Raw genomic sequence first — 22,029 nt, 5'->3', positions numbered from 1 at the left:
AATTGCTGAGTTATCACTCTAGCTCTACAGTTATCCCAGCCCTATGAGAAGATGCACTTCAAGTTTTTTTTATAGGAACAGGCTCTAAAGGGAACTGAGGTAAGATGGCTTAGCAGTTAAGCACATTTGTTGTCCAGTCTGATGACGTAAGGTTGGCCCCTAGGACCCACATAGTAAAAGGAGAACTGATTCCCACAAGTTTTCCTCTGATCCCAAATAAATGCACAGTGGCACACACAAATCAAATAACGGTAATACAAAAATTTAAACTGAAAAAACAAACAACAATCCTCTAAGTATCATCTGATTGCTGTGTTGGGAAGAGGTGTGTGTGTGTGTGTGTAGAAATTGAAACACAGATACCATAAAGAGACTACTGCAGCCATCTAGTTGAGATCAGAAAGAAGGTACCTAAAGCCAGAAAAGTCATATGGAGATGCTTGTAAAAGAGGAATGAGGAAATGTTGATGGTATATTGGAGATACCTATTAAAAGTCCAAATGGTGGCAGGAGTAGTGATGAATGCCTTTAATTCCAGTACTGGGGAGGCAGGGGCAGGTGGATTTCCGTGAGTTTGAAGTCAGGCTAATCTATATGGAGAGTTCCAAGATAGCCAAAGGTATATAGAGATATTTTGTTTTTAATCTCTAAAACCCCATGTTGGAGGAAGAGAGTAGATTCCTATAAGTTGTCCTCTGGTACACACACCTCACTAAAATAAATGTATATTAAAAAAATCAACTTCCGGTTGGGGATTTAGCTCAGTGGTAGAGCGCTTGCCTAGCAAGCACAAGGCCCTGGGTTCGGTCCCCAGCTCCAGAAAAAAAAAGAAAAGAAAAAACAATTTAAAAAAAAAACAACTTCCCAAGTTCTTAAATGACAGCTGGAGCCATCTTTTTGGGCAGGGATCATGAGGCTGGGAGATAAAAGTGGGACAGTTTAGACATAGGGACCTCAATTCATGTCCTCAGTCATGAGCCAAAAATGTCCTGACTGGACATCAGAAAAATGCCAAACGTATTTGTGGGCTCTGTCCCCTGGTCTGGTTCCTATATGACTTTAGGATTACTTCTTCAAGCAGGGAATGGTGAGAACAGATAAAACATTTCTGAGGTGGGGCAAAAACCTAAGGCAACAGTTTAAAGAATGTCCTCATTGGAGGAGGAGAAACAAGGGGTTGGGGGAATGGGGGGGGTAGCCTGATGTGGTAGCCTGTACTACCACTTGAGGCCATGGTAATGTCCCAGTCCATACTGCCACCGAAGGCCATGTCTGTGGCCATGCAGCAGCAGTGCTCTGTATCTTTGTTCAATGTTAGTGGCCCATACTACCACCAATAGCCATGCAAACTTCCCTGGACTGGGCTGCCACCCTGGACCATGTTGGTATCCAAAGGCTGCACAGAGCTGGCCCTGCCCCTCTTGTTCAGGAGATCTTGCCCCATCCCTCACTGGCTGCCACACAGTAGAGCTGGGGTTGGGGGGCAGGGGGTAGTGAAAGCTGGTCTGAGGGTATGAATGCCAGTACAGGAGAGGTGGCCTCACCTCTCATCTGCTGTGTGGTGGTGTAGGTGAGGGAGAGATGACTGTGGCAGGTGGCAGAGCTGGCACTGAGGTCATTTGAGTAGGAGATCTGGCCCAGCTGCAGGCTAGCCATAGGTAGAACTTGGGAATGAGGTAACTGCACCTCCCCTGAGCAGTACAGTAAACAGACCCTAGGGTGTGGGCATTGGTGAGCCAAACCCAAAGTCCTGAGAGCAGGAGGAAGAGCTGGCCCTGCCCCTTGCCAGCTATGGCACTTCTGTGAGCTAGCCTGGACATTGCTGGAGAGCTGGTCCTGGTGGTGTGGGTGCTGCAGACCTGGTGGGCTGACCATTTCAGTTACCACCCAGGCCCAGATCAAGGGCTTTGAGTTGGCCCATCTCAACATCTACCCCATCTATAAAGTGCTGGAACATGTGAAGGAGTTTAGTACAGCGGATCTAAAACTGTGGTATCTCCATGACACCTGGTATGGTGGTTTGAATAGGCTTGGCCCAGGGAGTGGCACCATTAGGAGGTGCGGCCTTGTTAGAGGAAGCGTGTCATTTTGGGGGTGGACTTTGAGAGACCCTACTCCTAGCTGCCTAGAAGCCAGTCTTGTTTGCCTTCTGAAAAGGTTTAGAACTCTCAGCTCTTCTAGCCATGCCTGCTTGGATGCTGTTATGCTTCCCACCATCATGATAATGGACTGAATTTCAGAACCAGTAAGCCAGCTTAAATTAAATGTTGCCCTTTATAAGAGGTGGCCATAGTGTCTGTTCACAGCAGTAAAGCCCTAACTAAGACACATGGCAACAACAGGATATCTGAGAGGAGTGAGACCCATTGAGGATCCAGTATTGATAGTGTAGCAGAAGCCAGAGGCCTCTTACCAGACCATGAATGACTAATGAATATTAGCAAGTAAATTGTGTGGGAAACTAGGTATTGTTTCTGTAAAATTAGAAAAAATGTTGTCTTTTACCCCGCACTAGATCCGGCACCGCAGTGCCCCAAGATAATCTGGTAGATATCTTCATCTCAGTCAACAAAGCCTCTCACCTGCTCTGCTCCATCCCATATCACACTGGCTTCTCTCTGAGCCTGGCAGCAATCTCTCTGCCCATCTAGTTCCCAAGGCAGGTTGCCACCATGGCAGAGATATACATCCCAATTCTGTGGCGGCTTAGTGTCTCAGCCCACCACACACTCTCTTAAACTTAAATTGCCACATGAAAGAAACACACAACACAATAACCTCTGATCCAATTGATAAGATATAATTGCCCACCTAAACATACAAAGCCCTGTACACATCCATCCCTTAAGAATATTCATAACAACCTGTAAATGTGCAGAGAGGAATCTTAACATCAGCCTCCATGTTCTCTCCGTTGCTTCTTCTGCTTCCTCCAGTCTCCTCTCTCTCTCTAACTTTTTCTCCTGCCCATCCTTTCTTCTCATCCAATGACAGGCCTCGTTCTATCTTGTACCCGCCTACACCTGAGTGATGACATCATCCTACAAGGTTTACTGTGTGACACACCATGACACACTGCAGCTTCCACAGTGAGATTTATTTATTTTGTTTGTTTTTTGGGGGAGGTTGTTTTGTTTTCTTTTGGGGGGGAAGTTGCAAGGGCAAAGGGTGGATATGAAGGGACAGGGAAATGAGTGGAATTGGGGTACATGATGTGAAATTGCAATTTAAAAACTTTTAAAAAACCAGAAGAGTTCTGCTTTGTTTCTGTTATCTTTTTTTTTAAGGTTTATTTATTTTATTTGTATGAGCACACTGAGTACATTGTAGCTGTCCTCAGACACACCAGAAGAGGGCATCAGATCCCATTACAGATGGTCATGAGCCACCATGTGGTTGCTGGGAATTGAACTCAGGACCTCCGGAAGAACAGTCAGTGCTCTTAACCGCTGAGCCATCTTTCCAGCCCTTCTGTTATCTTCTAAGTGGCACCTCTGCCTAAAAGTTATAGGTATTATCTGTAACCTATGTGACTGTGGGGGAAAAAATATATATATATATATATATATATATATATATTTTCATGTTTCTCCTTCAGGAAACAGTCTCCCTGACAAAGTTATTGGTGAATGTATTTTCTGTCAAGGTTAACAACTCTGAAATAATCAGAGTTCAGGAAGCAAGAGTGTGTCTATGTGACCTTAGGGACAGCCATTAAGCCTGTAGGAAAGAACTCTGAAAACATGTGTTCAAAAATATACAACTTCTCAACTATGCAAAATATAAGGATGCACTATGAATTGAATAAGGGGCTTCAGGAACCTAAAAGAACAAAGGCAGCTGCACTGTGAGCCAGCTTGTCAGAAAGATACTAAGGAAGGAGATAAAGAGACTTGGGGAGTGGGGATTGCAGGGCAAGATCCCACCCAGGCAAGTTTATTGTTGTTTGTGCTTACAAAGGCAAGCAGATTCATGAGTTCAAGGTTAGCCTAGGACAGAGTGAGTTTAGGTCCAGGCCTAGGAATGGTGGGAATGGTAATCTCAGGAAAGGATCCCACCCAGCTAGCTTAGTGTCTGTACTTTTAAAGACAGTCAGATCTCTGAATTCATTTGCAATGTTAAAAAAAAAATAGGTTTGCTGCCTCTAAGAATCAAGGGGTGAGAGTCATGACATGATGATTTGTGGGATAATCAAAAGGGAACTGGGTTTTTTTTAAAAAAAAAAAAGGGAACCTGGAGTAAATGACTGTATTGATATGTAAAAAAAAAAAGACTGGGCTTCGGTCTTTGAGAGCTGAGCTATTTGGATAAGCTCTCTGGCGATCTCCAGAGAAATCTATTTTGAGCAGAGCACAATTATCAGTTTGTACCATAAGACCTGTTGGGCCAGGTCCTCACAATTCAAATCACTCTCAGTAACAAAGTCTTCCATATTCCTACTAGGATAGCCCATTAAGCCCCATTTAAAGCATTCTACTGCTTTCCAAATCCAAAGTCCCGATCTACATTCTTCCGAACAAAAGCATGGTCAGTACTATCACAGCAATACCCTACTCCTGGTACCAACTTCTGTCTTAGGGTTTTACTGCTGTGAACAGACACCAGGACCAAGGCAGCTCTTATAAAGTCATTTAGTTGAGACTGGTTTACAGGTTTGGAGGTTTAGTTCATTATCATCAAGGCAGGAACATGGCAACATTCGGTCAGGCAGGTACAGGAGGAGCTGAGAGTTCTCCATCTTCATCTGGAGGCTGTTAGCAGAAAACACTTCCAGGCAGCTAGGATGAGAGTTTTATAGCCCACACCCATACTAACACACCTACTCCAACAGGGCCACACCTACTCCAACAGGGCTACACCTTCTAATAGTGCCATTCCCTGGACCAAGCATATACAAACCATCACAGTCCTTTCCAAAGACGTGAGCAGGGTACAGGGATAAGGTCAGTCCAGTTTTCTAGTAGCCACAAGGCTGTTATCCTTAGACCTGATGAGGACTGCTTAGTCAGGGTTTCTATTCATGAAGCAAGTTGGGGGGAAAGGGTTTATATTCAGCTTACACATTCACATTGCTGTACATCACTAAAAGAAGTTGAAGCTGGAACTCAGGAGCTGATGCAGAGACCATGGGGGGATGTTACTTACTGGCTTGCTTCCCCTGGCTTGCTCAGCTTGCTCTCTTATAGAACCCAAGACTACTAACTCAGGGATAGCACCACCCACAATGGGCTGGGACCTCCTCCCTTGATCACTAGTTGAGAAAATGCCTTACAGTTGGGTCTCATGGAGGCATTTCATCAACTGAGGCTCCTTTCTCTGCGATAACTCCAGCTTGTGTCCAGTTGACATAAAAACCCAGCCAGTACAAGGACCCCTGGAATTTAGTGAGTAGAAGGAAGTTCTGTAAATCTCTGTAGGCTGAAATATTTGTTTTTCCTAAGAACTTGGAAATGAGGATCACCCCTAAGAATTAGAAGAACATTCCTAGAGCATGTACATAAATCTAAGATGGCTGTCACTTAAATGTGTGTTGGAAGCAAAGTAAATACAAGAAATAAGCCTGAAGCCAGAAGGGCTACAGAAAGGTGTGCCTGAATGACAGAATCAGTTCAAGGCTAATCTGGGCAACAGTGTGGTGAGTCCCTAACTCAAAAGATAACAAGAGTGCTGAGTTCAGCGATACAGTGCTTGGCCAACACGTCCAGTCCTAGATTCAACCCCCTCCCCCACCATACACAAACAAAAGGCAATCAAGATAGTAGGGTGTGTCCATGCTTTTGAAAGCCTATCAGTTGTATTAAGTAAGCTCTTAGAGGGAGGGAGTGTCTGCAGCTGGGCCAAGTACTCAGCGAGCACTCTGGAAATAGTTGCTATTGTTAGCCTCTGCTAGGAGAAAGGTCCCTGAACAACAGATTATGGGAACAAGAAGAGACTCACACTGGTAGGAAAATGCAGAGGTGAGAAGATGTTTACAAGTTTGAGACCAGCACGGTCCATAGCCAGCTCTATGTCAGCTAGGGCTACATAGCAAGACCTTGTCAAATCAAAAGGCAGCAGCTGGGAGGAACAATCAACCCAGTCTTCAGGGTCAAGGCTGTTTATATAGTAAGGAACAAGGTTTCTTGGGAAGGGGGGGAGGGGGAGATGCATCAGCCTCATGGGCTAACCCGGTGGTCAATGGGCATCCCAAAGAGCAAATACAACTCGATATATTGAAGCAAACATTCAGTTTTGCTTCACAGCTGTTTTTCCCTGAGTAAAATAACCCAGATTCTAGTGTTTGTGATTTTTGTTTTTTTAAGGCGGGGTCTCCCTTGTAGCTTTGGCTACCCTAAATCTACTCCATAGACAACGCTGGGCTAAGACTTGCTCATGCATCACAGGGATGTACCATAATACCTAGTTTTGTGACCCTCCAACTTACATAGGACCAAGGGTGGCCTCAGATTTGTGAAGTTTGTGAGATCCGTGGCCTTTCAAGTGCTAGGACAGTTGGCATGCCCAGGATTTTTCAATTTTTTTTCTTTTTTTTCTGGAGCTGGGGACCGAACCCAGGGCCTTGTGCTTGCTAGGCAAGTGCTCTACCACTGAGCTAAATACCCAACCCCGATTTTTCAATTTTTAATTTGAAACAGAGTCTTGCTATGTATCATTGGCTGGCCTAGAACTCACAGAGATCCTCCTGTCTCCGTCTCCCGAGTTCTGGGACTGAATGTGTCCACTACCACACCCAGCTCATTTGGTTTCTTTATTTGAGAAAGGGTCTCACACTGGAGACCAGCCTCCAACTCATGACAGCTCTGTTTCAGTTCCCGGGTTTGTTTTTTAACTTTTGGTAAGATCTTGCTAGAAGTGGCACAGGCTGGCCTGGCACTCACTCAGCCTCCCATGTATGCCATCACAACCAGCTATTATCCTTCACAGGGAGTCAAATTTTAACAAGGAAAATGAGTTTTGGAGCCAGTGGTCCAGGAATCGTGACTCTCAAAACAGCCAAAGGTCCCAACCTTCAGCAGCACTGCTTTATACCAGTTAGTGGACAATAAAGGCTCTAGGGCTCCAAGAGGAAGAGATCTGTGTGTGTGTGTGTGTGTGTGTGTGTGTGTGTGTGTGTGTGTGTGAGAGAGAGAGAGAGAGAGAGAGAGAGAGAGAGAGAGAGAGAGACTGAAAGAGACAAACATACAGGATCAGAGACACACAGAGAGAGATAGAAACAGAGAGACAGTGTTTCTCTGTAGCCCTGGCTGACCTGGAACTCACTCTAGACCAGGCTGGCCTCAAACTCAGAGAACCACGTGTCTTTGTTAGTGCTGGTACTGAAGGTGTAGGCCCAACGCTGGGAATGTCCTTGATATGTATTACACTCAGGCTGGGACAAGTGTCTTCCCATGGCATTTGGCTACACTAGACAGGAACACCTTGCCTACCTGTGAGGATACTTATGACCTTCCAGAAGATAAGCATAGTTGCGGTTAACTTGTTGGTTGGGATATATAACTTAATGATGAGACAGACTGTGTGAATTACAAACCAGAGGGGCACAGCAGCAATCCAACTGTTGAGATTCGCTCCAGAGTTCAGGGCAATTCCTGTCTTAAATAGCGCTCATCTAGTTTTTGCATAATCTGGAGGGTCAAATCCTGGAAGCCTAGAGGCTATCTACCAGACCACTCCTCTCTCCTAGCTATTTGCTGCTGGCCTGAATGGAAGATCGGGCTCCCGCGAAAGGACAAAGCAACCAGAATCCGCCTGTGCCTAAGCTTGTAACTTGTCAGTGCAGAAGTTTGTGGTCTTACGCACTCCCCCCTCAGCCCCCCCACCCCCACCCCCCACCCCCTAGGAGCTGCCTAAGGCAGGAGGGCTCCTCTCCCCAATCAGGCTCACAGCATTTGTTATCACGTGCAGGACACCAGGCTGGGAGCTTACTGCCTCCACCCTCTGAGAACAATCCCGGAGCTGTGTTAGTCCCTAGACAGATAAGAGTACCCGAGGCTGGAAAGGAGGCTGGGAGAAGGGAGTCCGCAGCTCTGTTCCCCTGCAGTTGGGGCGGTTCTCCTAGCTCCCTCCTCGCCACTCTGCGCTCCGCAAACTTTCGGAGTTTTCCTGCACTTGCGTCACGGAAAAGGCAGATGGATGACCAAGTCAAGGAGGCGAAGCTCGGCGGCGGCTGGCGAGCTCCCCCGCGCGGCGCTCCAACCCCAGTGAGAAGCTACTCTGGGCGCCCGCAACTCGGCTGCTGAAAGCTCGCAGCTCCCCGACTCCCGGGTCCATTTCCTGGATCCTGGCCACCCGGACTGAACCCGAGAGAGAGAGGGCGCCCGCCAGAAGGAAAGTGAGCGGAAGGCCGGCGGTGGCACCCTGGCCGCGGGAGGGAGGAGCTGCGCGGTCCCAGCCCGGCCAGGACGCACGGAAGTGCGGTAGAGTTTGTTGAATTCCGTAGCCTGCTTTCCCTCCCTCATACCTCCCTTCCACCCTCTCTCTCCACCCCTCACCTCCCCTACAGTTTTAACCTCCTTCCTCCGAACGCCACCTCCTGGACTCCCTTTTCCCCCTTTTCTCTCTCTTTTTCTTTTTTCTATTTCTTTTTCTTTTTGTTGTTGTTTTTTTGTTTTGTTTTGTTTTTTAAAGGAGGTTGTTTGTTTTGGACCTGGCTTCCTGCTGGCAGCGCTGAAGGGCTGCGAGTGAGGGGTAAGGAGGCAAGAGGCTGGGTCTCAGCTACTCAGCTAGTCCCTCTCGGGTCGTATCCTGAGGGCATCGCGGAGAACGAACCTACAGACGGTCCGACAAACACCCGGCCACGCCATCTATTCGACAGAGCTCTATCTACCGACTGCTGTTGAGTGTCTGGGGGCACATCAGGGGCAGGGATGGTGATGGTGATGGTGGAGGTTTCTACTAGCTTTACTTCTGGACAGGGGTTCTGGGTCTCCGATCCGGGTCAGCTTCGTACTCTGAAACTGCCGAGGAATTAGGCAAACAAAAGAGGCACTGAGAGAAAGAGGCCAGAAGTCCTCTGCGCCGCTTGTCGCGCCCCCTTGTTATCTGGGGGTGGGGGCTGGCCATTTGCAGGGCGGGAAGAGGGCACCAGAGCGGGTGAGACCGGGTCGCACCCCCTAGGTCGAGTAGTTATCGGCTGGTTGTGCAAGCTTTGGCCCTTGTTTTCCTGGCCTGGCTCGTTTGGAGGCCGGACACATCCACCCTTGGAATTGGTTCAGGACTCTGCTGTTATTCTCCTTGCCCCTCTTGGATTTTCTGGATTCTTGAAGACTCGGTGGCCGGGGAGGAGAGAGGAAGGAGGAAGGAGCAGATCTTCAGAGGAATGTGAGAGCCTCCCAAAGCCGGAGCAGCCAGTAGGAGCGGAGAGCCAGGAGAGGCAGAACCTTGCCTGCGTTTCTGGGACCGTGGTCTGAGGTTAATTCTCTTCCTTTGTACAACATTGTTCTAGTAGAAAGTGTCTGTCCCGTTCTTGTTCTAGCAGAGCTGGTTTCTCCAAGTCATTTGACTTTTCTGCTTGGTGTGTGGGGAGGGAGAGACTCGCTCCTTTTCATGGGCTGCAAAGGGAGAGGAGAAAGACTGCGGCCATGACCAACCCCTCCCTGCATACAGGCAGATACCCCAAGGCTGTTTCTGGACCATGGACACTTCTTTGACCAAGAGGCAGTTAGACAGCATCTGTGCAGCTGAGACCCTGTCCAAGGGGCTCAGTAGGGCGTACTAGACTTTGAGCTGCAAGCACTTTTCTTTTGGACTCCCTGCTGGACAACCTGGGTCTGGGCAAGGCATTTTCCTTCCAGTCTTGACCTAACAGATAACTTAGCCATGGCACTGAAAGGCCGAGCCCTCTATGATTTCCACAGCGAGAACAAGGAGGAAATCAGCATCCAGCAGGACGAAGACTTGGTTATCTTCAGCGAGACCTCACTGGACGGCTGGCTGCAGGGACAGAACAGCCGTGGGGAGACAGGGCTCTTCCCTGCTTCTTACGTTGAGATTGTTCGTCCTGGCATCAGCACCAACCATGGGGACTATTCCAACAGCCCTGCAGGCTCCCTGGGCACCCAGGTGAGTTTGTATAGCAGCCCTAGTACGGCCAGTCCAGCCAGGAGTAGTGGGGGCAGTGGCTTCCTCTCAAACCAAGGAAGCTTTGAGGATGATGATGACGATGACTGGGATGACTGGGATGATGGATGCACAGTGGTAGAAGAGCCACTGGCTGGTGGCCTAGGTACCAATGGACACCCTCCACTTAACCTCTCCTACCCGGGTGCCTACCCCAACCAGCATATGGCTTTCAGACCCAAGGCACCCCTGGAAAGGCAGGACAGTCTAGCGTCTGCCAAGCGGGGCAGTGTTGTAGGACGGAACCTCAATCGTTTCTCATGCTTTGTACGCTCTGGAGTGGAGGCCTTCATCCTTGGTGATGTGCCCATGATGGCCAAGATTGCTGAGACCTACTCCATTGAGATGGGCCCACGTGGGCCTCAGTGGAAGGCCAATCCCCACCCATTTGCCTGCTCCATAGAGGACCCCACCAAGCAGACCAAGTTCAAAGGCATTAAAAGTTACATCTCCTACAAGCTTACGCCCACCCACGCTGGCTCACCTGTTTACCGCCGTTACAAACACTTTGACTGGCTATACAACCGCCTTCTGCACAAGTTCACAGTAATTTCAGTGCCCCACCTGCCTGAGAAGCAGGCCACAGGCCGCTTTGAGGAGGACTTCATTGAGAAACGTAAGCGAAGGCTCATCCTCTGGATGGACCACATGACCAGCCACCCTGTGCTCTCCCAGTATGAGGGCTTCCAGCACTTCCTCAGCTGCCTGGATGACAAACAGTGGAAGATGGGGAAACGCCGAGCAGAGAAGGATGAGATGGTGGGTGCCAGTTTCCTGCTCACCTTCCAGATCCCCACAGAACACCAGGATCTGCAGGATGTAGAGGATCGGGTGGACGCATTCAAGGCTTTCAGTAAGAAGATGGATGACAGCGTCCTACAGCTTAGCACTGTAGCAGCAGAATTGGTGCGGAAACATGTAGGAGGCTTCCGCAAGGAATTCCAGAAGCTCGGAAGTGCCTTCCAGGCCATTAGCCATGCCTTCCAGATGGACCCTCCCTTTAGGTCTGAGGCTCTCAACAATGCCATTTCTCACACTGGCCGGACCTATGAAACCGTTGGAGAAATGTTTGCTGGACAGCCCAAGCATGACCTCTTCCAAATGCTCGACACACTGTCTCTCTACCAGGGCCTACTCTCCAACTTCCCTGACATTATCCACCTGCAGAAAGGTAAGCCCTTCATGAGTCTACTGGTCTCTGGGAACATGGGAGAGCCTGGACTATGAACAGCTCATCACACTCTCCTGTCTGCGTCTCCTTCGCTGGCTCAACAAGTGTGTTGACACGGTTCTCTGGAGAGTGCTGTTGTAGGCAGAGGGAGAGTGGGGACGCTTTGGTCTTTGTTCTTACTGAGCTCTGTGAATGCCTCTTGTCCATTGCGGTCATCGATTTGTTTTGGTTTCTTTCTTTCTTTCTTTTTTTTTCTCCTGTGTCTCATTTATCCCATCATGTATGGAACCCCAAGGTATTACTCTGAGTTCTGGGAACACAGAGATAACCAGGTCCCAGGTCTTGTCTTAGATGAACCCATGGGTTCAAAGAGGATCAAGACACAGGTAAGAGCACACTGCAGGTTATCTTTCCCCTCTCAGAGGCTCTCTCTTCACAGCCTCTAAGCACAGACTCCCTCTCTGGCCTGTCTGCTAGTCACTATCACTGCATTATCTGTTAGCCACTATCTGCCCTCTTTTTGGCAGATGAAGTCTGTCCACGGGAGAGTGGTTGCACACAAGTCTGTGGCTTAGCCAGCACTATCCCTTCCTCCCTCCAGCTCCCCAAGGACACATTCATATTGGCAGCCTCCCAGGCTGGTCACGTTTTCAGTTCTCATGGTCCCCGGTACGGGGGGAGGAACAGGATGAGCCCCTGCCTGTTGCTGCTGGAACTGTTAAGGAACTACCAGTGAAGTGACTCATCCTGGGTCACATGGGGCACTCGGCTGGGGGGTGGGCACAACCAGGGGTCTAGGGCTGTGTTCCCATGGGCCAATGTATCTCCTGCTTCCCAAGTTGGGCTTCTCTTGCATAAGGATTAAGCCAGGAGCTGAGTCCTGGGACTTAAGAAAGGCAGATGTCAAGACAGAGGTGTGGTCCTCCCTGGGGCTAGTAACTCAGGAAAAATATATGCAGGGCGTGGGGCTGGCTCCCAGGACCCTAGGCTCTGAGGTCAGAGAGTTTTGCTCTGGGCAGGAATACCAAATAAGTTACCCCCACACATAGGCCCCTGTCCTAATTAGGAAGGTGGCTGTCAGGGCTTCTCTAGCTTCTAGGTAACTTTAACCCTTCACCTCCTCCTTCGCCTCTTTTGTTTGCTCAATGCTCACATCTCCACCTACCTTTCTCCTCCTTTCAGCCTCAGGGTTTCAAAGCCTGAGTTCTAGCCCAGCTTTGCAGTCCAGTTTGCCTTGTGTCCCTGGTGGGGAAGAGCCTTTGCCCTCCTAGACCTTAATTTCTTAGGCCTTTGAGGTAGAGGCTTCTGGAGAAGGTCTGCCTTGTGCCTCAGACTGGTCCCATAGATCTGTGTTTGCACTCGAGGCACAGGAGATAACTGGTAGAGGGGCCCAGCCTGGCAGGGCTGGTGCCTCCCTGTGCGGAAGTAGAGCCACACACCGTTTTGGGCCTGGGAGAGCTGGTTCAACCAGCTCCTTGGATGGCATGTTATTGTGTGGGCAGCAAGAGGCTGGGCACAGTGATGAAACAGCTGCCCCAAACTCAGTGGCTAGAAACTCTCACTTAGGGCAGAGTTGGGGCAAGAGGGCAACCACACCTCCTCACACTCTGCTCCCAGGCTCCAACTGAAGCAGAAGGGAGTAAAGCCGTATTGTCCTTTTTACCTCAGATAGGTAGAAAGGTAGGAGAGACCATGTCTCTGTTCTACTTGAGATGTTTCTTAGAGTCAGGAGCTAGGGAGACCCTGAAGCAGATGCTGCCTACCTTCACAGTTAGGGGAGGCCCAGGCTAGGGAGTCAGGAAACCAGGCTTGAAGGGACCTCCGGAATGAGGTGACTTTGGAGAGTTTTCCCCCCTGATGTGACGTGGACTCTGACTGGAGCTGAGCTCAGCTCACCGGCCTGTTCTGCCCGTGTGGGCATTTGTGGGAAAGAAAAGCTTCGTAATGGCTTTTCTTGTCACAATCCTGTCACAAAAGTGGGTGTAGTGACTGGCCAGAGCGAACCAGGACTCAGAGTCCTCTCCTGAGAGCCAGCAAGGTCAGGGATCAATCCTACGCCCCTGTTACTAAGTCACTGGTATGGTCCCTTCGGTTTCACAGATGAACACCATTGAGGGGACTTGAGAGCAGAGAAGAAACACAGGGCAGGAATGTTGGGGTCCACTGCATCCAACAGATGGAAGAGGGAACCGCCTAAGAATTGGACCACTGGGGCCGATGACACAGGGGTGAAAGGAGGAAGGAAGGAGGGTTGGGCTGAATACTCCAGCCCCGCCTCAGTTTCTGTGCTTTGTGTGCCTGAGAAAGGCCTGGGACTGCAGAGTATCCTCAAGGGACCATGGGGCGCATGATTATCTGAAGGGGGATAGTGCCTGTAGGAGCGAGCTCTTGACTAGGGGACAGATATGTTTTCCCCTATGTAATCCTTGCTTCACCTAAGCAGCAGCTGCTGCTCTCTTCTTCCTCCTCCTCTTTTAGCTTTGTTTTTAATTATGTGTAACAATACATGCATTCCTATACTCACGTGAACATGCATTTACACATATGAACACGTGCATACATACACACATACATGGAGGCATTTTGCATATCAAAGCATAAAGCATTCTGAGTCCCAGCCGACGCAGGTACAAGGATTGGCACTTTGTGCACATTCAGTTAAACCTCAGTTCCTATAGAGCTGGTGCTGCTGTTGTCCCATTTTACAGATGTAGAAACTCTCAAGGCACTTTGTTGTTATGAGCACTTTACAGCAGCATCACATCACATCTAATACTCTCTGAGGACAGCCCAGCCAGAGTAGTAGTTTTTTTCTTGGAGGTGTTAGAACTGGTACTAGGACTCAGACCTCCTGCCCCCAAATTTAGAGTAGGTAGTTTTAAGTGGGGGAGGGTAGGAAAAATACCTGGGACCCTGGGACTCTGCAGCTGAGAGTCTCCAAACCCTCACTCCTCAACTCTGGGATCTAGTGTGCCAAGCCATGAAGCAACCCTGGGGGAACCTCACATTGAGTCCCAAGTGGAACGTAGAAGTGTTCTGGACACATGTAACACCAGCCTGCTCAAGTGGGACTCCTTAGCTTTCAATGGTCTTGACCCAGAATTAAGTCACCAGGTAGGGTTGGGGATTTAGCTCAGTGGTAGAGCACTTGCCTAGCAAGCGCAAGGCCCTGGGTTCGGTCCCCAGCTCCGGAAAAAAAAAAAAGTCACCAGGTGATGACTTCATGAAATGATGGTCTTAGTTACTTTTCTACTGCTGACCAAGACACCTTAGAATAGAAAGTATTTATTGGGGCTCATGGTTTCAAAGGGTTAGAGTTCATGCTCATCATGGTGAGGAGCATGGCAGCAGGCAGGGATGCTGCTGGAGCGGTAGCTGAGAGCTTACATCGAGAGAGAGAGAGAGAGAGAGAGAGAGAGAGAGAGAGAGAGAGAATGAATGGACTTTTGAAACTTCAAAGCCCACCACATGTCACACTTCCTGCAGTGAGGCCATATCTCCTAATCCTTCCCAAACAGTTCCACCAACTCAAGATGAAGCCTATGAGCCTATGGGTACCATTCCCATTCAAACCACCACATATAAAGAGAGCGGGGTGGGGGCCTCTGCCTCTCTTTGCTCCTCCTGAAGCCTTTATCCCCAGCCCTGCCTGTCTCTGGATACCTAGTGATTTCAGTAGGCACCTTCTTATCACGTGAGTCACTATCTTATCAACAGATGGCTTTAATTGTCCTTAAGGCCATGGGCATGAAAATCTTTCTTTAAAATAATTAACTTATTTTATGTGTATGAGTGTTTTGCCTACATAAATATGTCTTTGTACCATATACACAGTTGTGAGCTGCCATGTGGGTGCTAGGAATGAAACCCAGGTCCTCTGAAGAACAGTCAGCCTCTTAACCAGTGAGTTATCTCTCCAGTCCTAAGAACATCTTATTTTGAGTCTTGTTCTACCAGCACTGCTTCACCATCAGGCCAGTGGAATTCAGGCTTCTTCTGGGTCTCTGCTTCACGTAGACTCTGCTGAAGCTTAAACTCACTTTCTTTGTCCTGATCTTTTATTTCTTATGGTCCCTCCTATCCACTATGACCATCTTGGATCCTTGTAACCACTGTCTAAAGGCCTTGCATAGGGTTGGTTTTTTTTTGTTTTTTGGTTTTTTTTTTTTTGGTTCTTTTTTTCGGAGCTGGGGACCGAACCCAGGGCCTTGCGCTTCCTAGGTAAGCACTCTACCACTGAGCTAAATCCCCAGCCCCCTTGCATAGGGTTTTTGTAGGTATGCTGTCCATCCCCCAGATGTACAGGATCAGGCACTCTCCACTCATGGGAAGGGAGTTGGGAGCAAGTCCCTCTGGATCTTAGTTTCTTCCTAAAATAGTCACCGTGATGGGACTGGACAGCTGCCTCGAGGGTCTCTCCAGCTCTGCAGTTTCTTCCTGTTCCCTCCTGTGCCCAGGGTTGGACTCTCAGTTTGGAGCAGGAGGCAAGTGGTAACTGAGGGAAGGCGTCAGAGGCCTGAGTGACATGAAAGCTAGGGGCTACAGATTTGGGGCATGAGGTAAGAAATGCCAAGTAACCATTTAGCCCTGGGCTTGCTGACTGGTAGAGATGTTGTCTCGGATAAAGGCATCTGAAGTTATTTCCAGCATGCTGAGCCCTGGCAGATAGGAAATGCCTCGTAAGTGCATTTGAACATTTCTGGCAACTTGAGTGAGAATTAGGAGAGCACTGCATAGAACAGAGTAGAAGGGATGTATCTTATTCGGTGGAATACTTGCAGAATGTGCACAGGACCCCGGGTTCAACCTTCAGTGTCACATAAACAAAGTATACAGCACATGTGTTTGATATCAGCTTGGTCTACATGAGATCCTGTCTCAAAAAACTAAACAAAAACCAAATCAAAACAAAAGAAAGGCTGGAGAGATGACTCAACAGTTCAGAGCACTGGCTGCTCTCCCAGAGGACCTGGACACAACTCCTAGCACCCACATGGCAGCTCACAACTGCCTCTAACTCCAGTTCCAGAGGATCTTAGGCTCTGTTCTGGCCTCCAAGGGCAAACACTCATCCTCACAAAACGATAGATTTCAACAGTAAGTTTTAGTAATACTAAAGAAGGGCTGGAGAAACGGCTCCGTGGCTCGAACGTGTGCTGCTCTCACAGAGTACCCAAGTTCAGTTCCCAGCACCCATCTTATGCAGCCCACAGCTGCCTGTGACTTCAGGGTATCTGGAGGGATCCAGTGTCTCTGGCCTGCCTGGCACTCCTGTGTACACATTCCTCCTGTGCAACATACAAAAACTAAAAATGAAGTGAATCTTAAAACAACCAACATAAGGAAAAGGATGGGGGCTCCCTTGCACGGGGGGCTTCCCTTTGTCCTTTGAAGAATGAGTGCCAGGCACAGACACACTGCCATGTCTTCTTAGCAACTGGCTTAAAGGCAATGTTATTCGGGTGCCTTTTATTCAAAACCGAATTCATTAACTCTTTGTAGATTCATTCCAGTTCTCCTGGATTAAGCCCCCTGTCCAGGTTTACCCTTTTCTGTTCGCATCCGTTACCTGTTTATCTCTACAGTCTCTGGTTCTGTGGGGGCAGTGGTGAGGAGCTGGCAGCCATTGTGTGTAAGGGAGACATACCAGGTGGCCTTTTGAAGTGTTGTTTTAGGACTGGCAGTATGACAACAGGCTGGAGACAGGTGTGTTGGACAGCATTCTGCCTGGGGCACCGAGGAGAATGTGGTGTAGTAGAACCTGATCTAGGCTTTGAATGATGGATAAGGCTCCAGCAGGCATGGGTAAGATAGGAAAGAACTGGGACGGGTTGGATGGGCATGGTGTCATTGTGGAAATGACATGTGCAAGAGCCAACTCCCAGAGGCCTCTTAGGCTGGGGCCGGGTGTGGACTGTCATGTGCAGGCACTGAAGAGCCAGGCACAGCATCCAGCTTAGGAAATATCTTCCTTTACTGTAAGATAGACAGACTCTCAAGTCAGGGAGATGTCACTGTCATAGCAACTCAGGGACGAGATGAGTCATTTCAGCCAACGTGTCCACATCTGCCTGGGCCAGTTCCTTGTAAGAACTGGGAACACAGAGGAACACGACAGTCCTTGATCTCACCCAGCTCACAACTCAGGGACAGCCAGCCACAGTGTGAGAACTGAGACGGAAGATGTCGGGAGGCCTCAGAGGTCAGAGGGCACAGGGAAGGCTTTTTTGGAAGAGCGAGACCAAGGCTAAGATAGACAGTGAGACTTGTGATGTTCTGACAGAGACAGCCAAGCGGCTTCATGGGGGAAGTCCTTATAATGGAGCCAATATGGCTGTCATTCACCCTGCAGGGCTAGAGGGATATACAGAGAATGAACAGGGGAGATCCAAGCCCTAACCTGCTTGTCCTGTGCTCTGTCCTGCCAGGTGCCTTTGCCAAGGTGAAGGAGAGCCAGCGCATGAGTGATGAGGGCCGCATGGCTCAGGAAGAGGCAGACGGTATTCGCAGGCGCTGCCGTGTGGTAGGCTTTGCCCTGCAGGCCGAGATGAACCATTTCCACCAGCGCCGTGAGCTCGACTTCAAGCATATGATGCAAAGCTACCTGCGCCAGCAGATCCTTTTCTACCAGCGGGTGGGCCAGCAGCTGGAGAAGACGCTCCGCATGTATGATCACCTCTGACAGACTCTGACCAGCTATGCAGGGCCTCTTCCCACCGGTCCACCCCACTCCTGTCATTAGCAGCGGCTCAGGTGCACAGGGCGGGTGAGGTAGGCAGCCTGTTCTTTCTAGGAGAAGGGACTTTGGAGAAGTCCTGGTATCCTTGGCGTAATTTCCCCTGACTTTAGAGATGGATGAATGGCAGTAGCCCTTTGAGCCAAAGCCTGGGCCGCTGGTCAGTCCCTAAAGAGCAACCTTCTCTGGAGCCTATAGTGCACTCTCACCCGGCCACCACACTCTGTTCATTCCCTGGACTCTATAGACTGCCGTGGCCTTGGCTGAGACATTGGTGACCAAGGGGCTGGAACTTGCCTGTCCCCGAAGAGCCACTTTTCAAGATGGTTATTAGACAATGCAAACTGGTAGGTGACACCTGAAGATTCATGGGAACTCTCCTCAAAGGACCACAGAACTCTGCTGGTCAGGGGGACACTTCATGGAGTAGGTGACATTCCAGCAATCATCTTGAAGAATTCCAAGGACCTACAAAGGACAGTAAATGGAAAGGACGACATTTTGGGCAGAAGAGCGATGTGGTTCCCTCCCCTTACCTTTCCCAAAGCAAGTTTAGTGTCCTTTCTGTGGGTTGTGATCTGTGTGACAGAGGGGAGGGACATGCTTGCTCTGTGGTCCCTGGCTTTCCCTGCCCTACCCATGCCTTTGCAGGAGGGACTGCAGGCCAGCTCCCTCCTATAGGCCTTGGATTCCTCAATGCTTTGGTTGAGGGACCCTGCCCTACTTTTCCTTGATTAGGGGACCATGCAACAACTTTCCCTTCTGTATGTTCAAGGTGCTCAATCTAGGGAGCACTGGGCCCCCGGTGGTACCTTTCTGGAGGGAACTCTCAAGTTACCAGCAGTGACTCCCCATTCTCCTAGCAGGTCCAGGTCGAGTTCCCAGGCACCATTGTTTCTGTGGCTTGGTCTTCTCAAGTTACTCCCATTGCACAGTGGGAAATCTGACAGAAAGAAACTGGGAACTCCCGACCCCCATGTGTGGCCAGAATCACTGGTCAGTTTGCGTAGTCACCCACCTATGTTTACATTCTACAGAAATTACTGCTCTGTAACCCTCAGTCCTGGGTGCGGCCCAGCAGCGTGTTGTTGGGAAATGACCCTGCCCCTGGCCTCCCTGGGAAGCCATGTTCTGCTCCTAGGTCCTGCTGCTGGATTCTTTTCTTCATAAACTTTTACAGTTAACTAGTGTAACAGAATCACAGCCTCTTCTTTTTGAATCCTGGAAGCAGGGAGAGTTGTGGGGGTGGGGTGTGTTTGACAGAACCCAAACTGCCCCACTGGATTAGATTCAGTGATCATAGTAGGTCTAAAACTTAATTTGTAACTTAGAAACACAGGAACAGGGCTATGCTGGCCAGAGGCAGTAGAGGACCCCACACCTATAGCTGATTACATGGCTTCTTCCAACCAGGGCCTCCTCGTCATTTGCCTGTGCCACAGCGTGTGTGTGTGTGTGTGTGTGTGTGTGTGTGTGTGTGTGTGTGTGTGTGTCTGTGTGTGTGTCTGTGTGTGTGTCTGTGTGTGTGTCTGTGTGTGTCTGTGTGTGTCTGTGTGTCTGTGTGTGTCTGTGTCTGTGTCTGTGTCTGTGTCTGTGTCTGTGTCTGTGTCTGTGTCTGTGTCTGTGTATGCATTTGGGAGAGGTGCTCATGGAGGCCAGTGGTCAACATTGGGTGTTTTCAGTGCTTTCTGCCTAATATTTTGAGTTCTCATTGATCTGGAACTTACTAATTGGGCTAGGCTGGTTGACCAGTGAACTCTAGGGATCCTCTTATCTCTGCCTCCCCAGTGCTGGGATTACAACAGGCAAGCAGTATATGTGTAGTCTCGGCTAGCCTGAAAGTCAGAGATCTGCATGTCTGCCTTCCAGTTTTGTAATTAAAGACATGTGTGTTCATGCCTAAGTTCTGGCGTTTTACATATGTAGATGCTAGGGATTTGAATTCAGGTCCTCGTGCTAATGCTGCAAGCACTTTTTTCACGGAGCCATAATGCCAGCTCCTCCCCATCTCCAAAATGGGTTACGTCCTGTGTAAGGGTTTGCTGAGGACTGTAGGAGAGAATGATACTGTGCCCAGCATAGCCTCTGGTGATGCCTGTCCTGGGGAGCTGTCCCTGGAAAGCTCCAGTCCACACAGGGGAGGGGGAGACTTGTCAGTCTTGGCGACCCCATTCTGCAGTGGCTCCCATTTTAGAACCTAAAAGAAGACTCACCTCTGTGCCCCCGGGAATGCCCTGATGGTTGGGCGTAATTCTTTCACATACGGAATAAACACTGAACTGGTCCTCTTTCGGAGGCAGTGGGGATCAAGGTGGGCTTTTCCAGGGTCAGTTCACTAGAAAGGGCTTTTGGTCAGGTCAGAGTCTTAGGAGTTCATGGCAAGGGGTGAGGAATGGGCCTCATTTAGTCCAGGGTGTCCTCACAGGAACTTTTGGAATGGAGCCCCTTGGCTCTAGGTCAAAATTAGGTCAGATTTGGGACTTTCTGAGGAATTTTCCCCTCCCTGCCTGCCTTCGTTTTCCTACTGTTAAAGGAACTGACATCTCATTTGTAACCTCTACTCTGTTTTGACCTCCATGTGGTTTTTTGTAAAGAAGACTCTGGGGTGGGTAGGGGGTAGGGCTCCTTCCTGAGGCCCTCTGGAATGTTCCTCATAACCCATGATGCCTGGAAAGCCCCCTGCTAACACTTCCTGTCCTAAGGAATACCCTTGCCCTCCTGTTCCCCTCTGCTGACAGGGAACCACCTCCCGTTCCTGTAATCATGACAGTGGGGTCTCCAAAGGTCTTGGACCTTGGAGGAGAATCCGAAAGAAACTGAAGGCTAGAAGCCAGGCATAGTGGCTCGCCCAGCACTCAAGAGGTAGATATAGATGGATCTCTGGGAGGCCAGCCTGGTCTACATAGTGAGACACTGTAAAAAAAAGAAAGAAAGTAAGTAAAAGATAGAGACAGACCAGACCTGCTTCAGGGTCCCTGGCTGGTAACAGGTGCACGGGGATGTCCCAATCCCTGCCTCTGTTTTCTGTCTATGCACTGGAGGAATTTTTGATCATTCTGAGCTTGGCAGAGTGCCCCCCAGTAGGAGACTGAGGGAGCATGGCGGTTGGGGGGGCGTGCTGTGGTGACAGGGCTTGTTGGCCTTAGTCACATGCCAGGCAGATGTTCCAGACTCAGCTGGGCCCAGCTGCCTCTAGTTTCCTCTCTCACTTTGCTCTGAGAGGGTTGGAAAACAAGGCCTCCCTTTCTGTCCTGAGCAGCTACCAGAACCTGGGATGGGGGTTGGGGCCCAGAGGTTCCCAATCCTGGCCCAGCCCTGGAAAAGGAGTCTGCTTTGTGCTTATGTAGAGATGGGGGAATGGAGGCCGACCTGAGAGCCTGTATCCTGCCCTCTCTAGGATTAAGGAGAACTGTGCATCTCTGCCGTGGCTGTGGCACTGTGGCCTCAGACACAGTCCTTTGGTTGTAGATGTACTGCCACAAACAGACACAAATGCACACAGCCATACTCTTGCCAAAAGGCTACAGGTGACCACTCACACACATGAGCTCTTGTGCTAACATAAGCACACCTTGGTCACACGGCCGTACTCTGGCTTGTATTCACAGCTATGACCACTCAGGCGTTGCCATCTATCTGCAGGTTAAGTCTCAGCCACTTTGCTACGCAGCGACAACGCGGTCCTCAGCACACAATAGCAACCCTGCATGGCCAGAGTCACAACAAAGGTGTTCTATAAGTACATGCCGCTTGAGTTGTGCCTGTGTCACTTCAAGACCCCTTGAGCAATTCATTAGACACTCAAGAGAACTTTGAGGGACAAGCAGCCCAGACAGAGGCCCAGTGTCCCCGAGCAGATGCAGAGCAAGTTACAAGAGCACATATGGGGTTTGGGGATTTAGCTCAGTGGTAGAGCGCAAGCTTCAAGGCCCCGGGTTCAGTCCCCAGCTCCGGAAAAAAAAAAAAAAGAGCACATATGGGGCATGTGCTCAGAGCGTCTGGA

General features: G+C 49.5%; 1 protein-coding gene across 2 annotated transcripts; it reads left to right on the top strand.

The window, feature by feature from the left end:
- Window positions 1-7,494: 7,494 nt before the first annotated feature.
- On the top strand, window positions 7,495-19,288 carry Snx33 (sorting nexin 33). 2 transcript variants are annotated; one of them, XM_006243123.5, is made up of 3 exons: window positions 7,495-9,411; window positions 9,607-11,290; window positions 17,719-19,216. In XM_006243123.5, exons 2-3 carry the CDS (start codon window positions 9,820-9,822, stop codon window positions 17,970-17,972), a joined length of 1,725 nt encoding a protein of 574 aa, XP_006243185.1. In that variant the 5' UTR covers window positions 7,495-9,411; window positions 9,607-9,819; the 3' UTR covers window positions 17,973-19,216. The 2 variants fall into 2 exon arrangements, with proteins under 2 accessions (XP_006243185.1, NP_001120960.1); NM_001127488.1 differs by having other exon boundaries at window positions 8,912-11,290; window positions 17,719-19,288.
- The last annotated feature ends 2,741 nt before the right edge of the window (window positions 19,289-22,029 follow it).

This window comes from Rattus norvegicus, chromosome 8 (genome assembly GCF_036323735.1).
Source record: "Rattus norvegicus strain BN/NHsdMcwi chromosome 8, GRCr8, whole genome shotgun sequence".
Taxonomy (NCBI): domain Eukaryota; kingdom Metazoa; phylum Chordata; class Mammalia; order Rodentia; family Muridae; genus Rattus; species Rattus norvegicus.
This window is presented reverse-complemented; position numbering and strand designations above follow the sequence as displayed.

Coding starts and splice junctions, on each gene's coding strand:
- Snx33 (NM_001127488.1), top strand. CDS start 9,820: ATGGCACTGAAAGGCCGAGCCCTCTATGATTTCCACAGCGAGAACAAG. Junction 11,291..17,718: donor CATTATCCACCTGCAGAAAG/GTAAGCCCTTCA, acceptor CTGTCCTGCCAG/GTGCCTTTGCCAAGGTGAAG.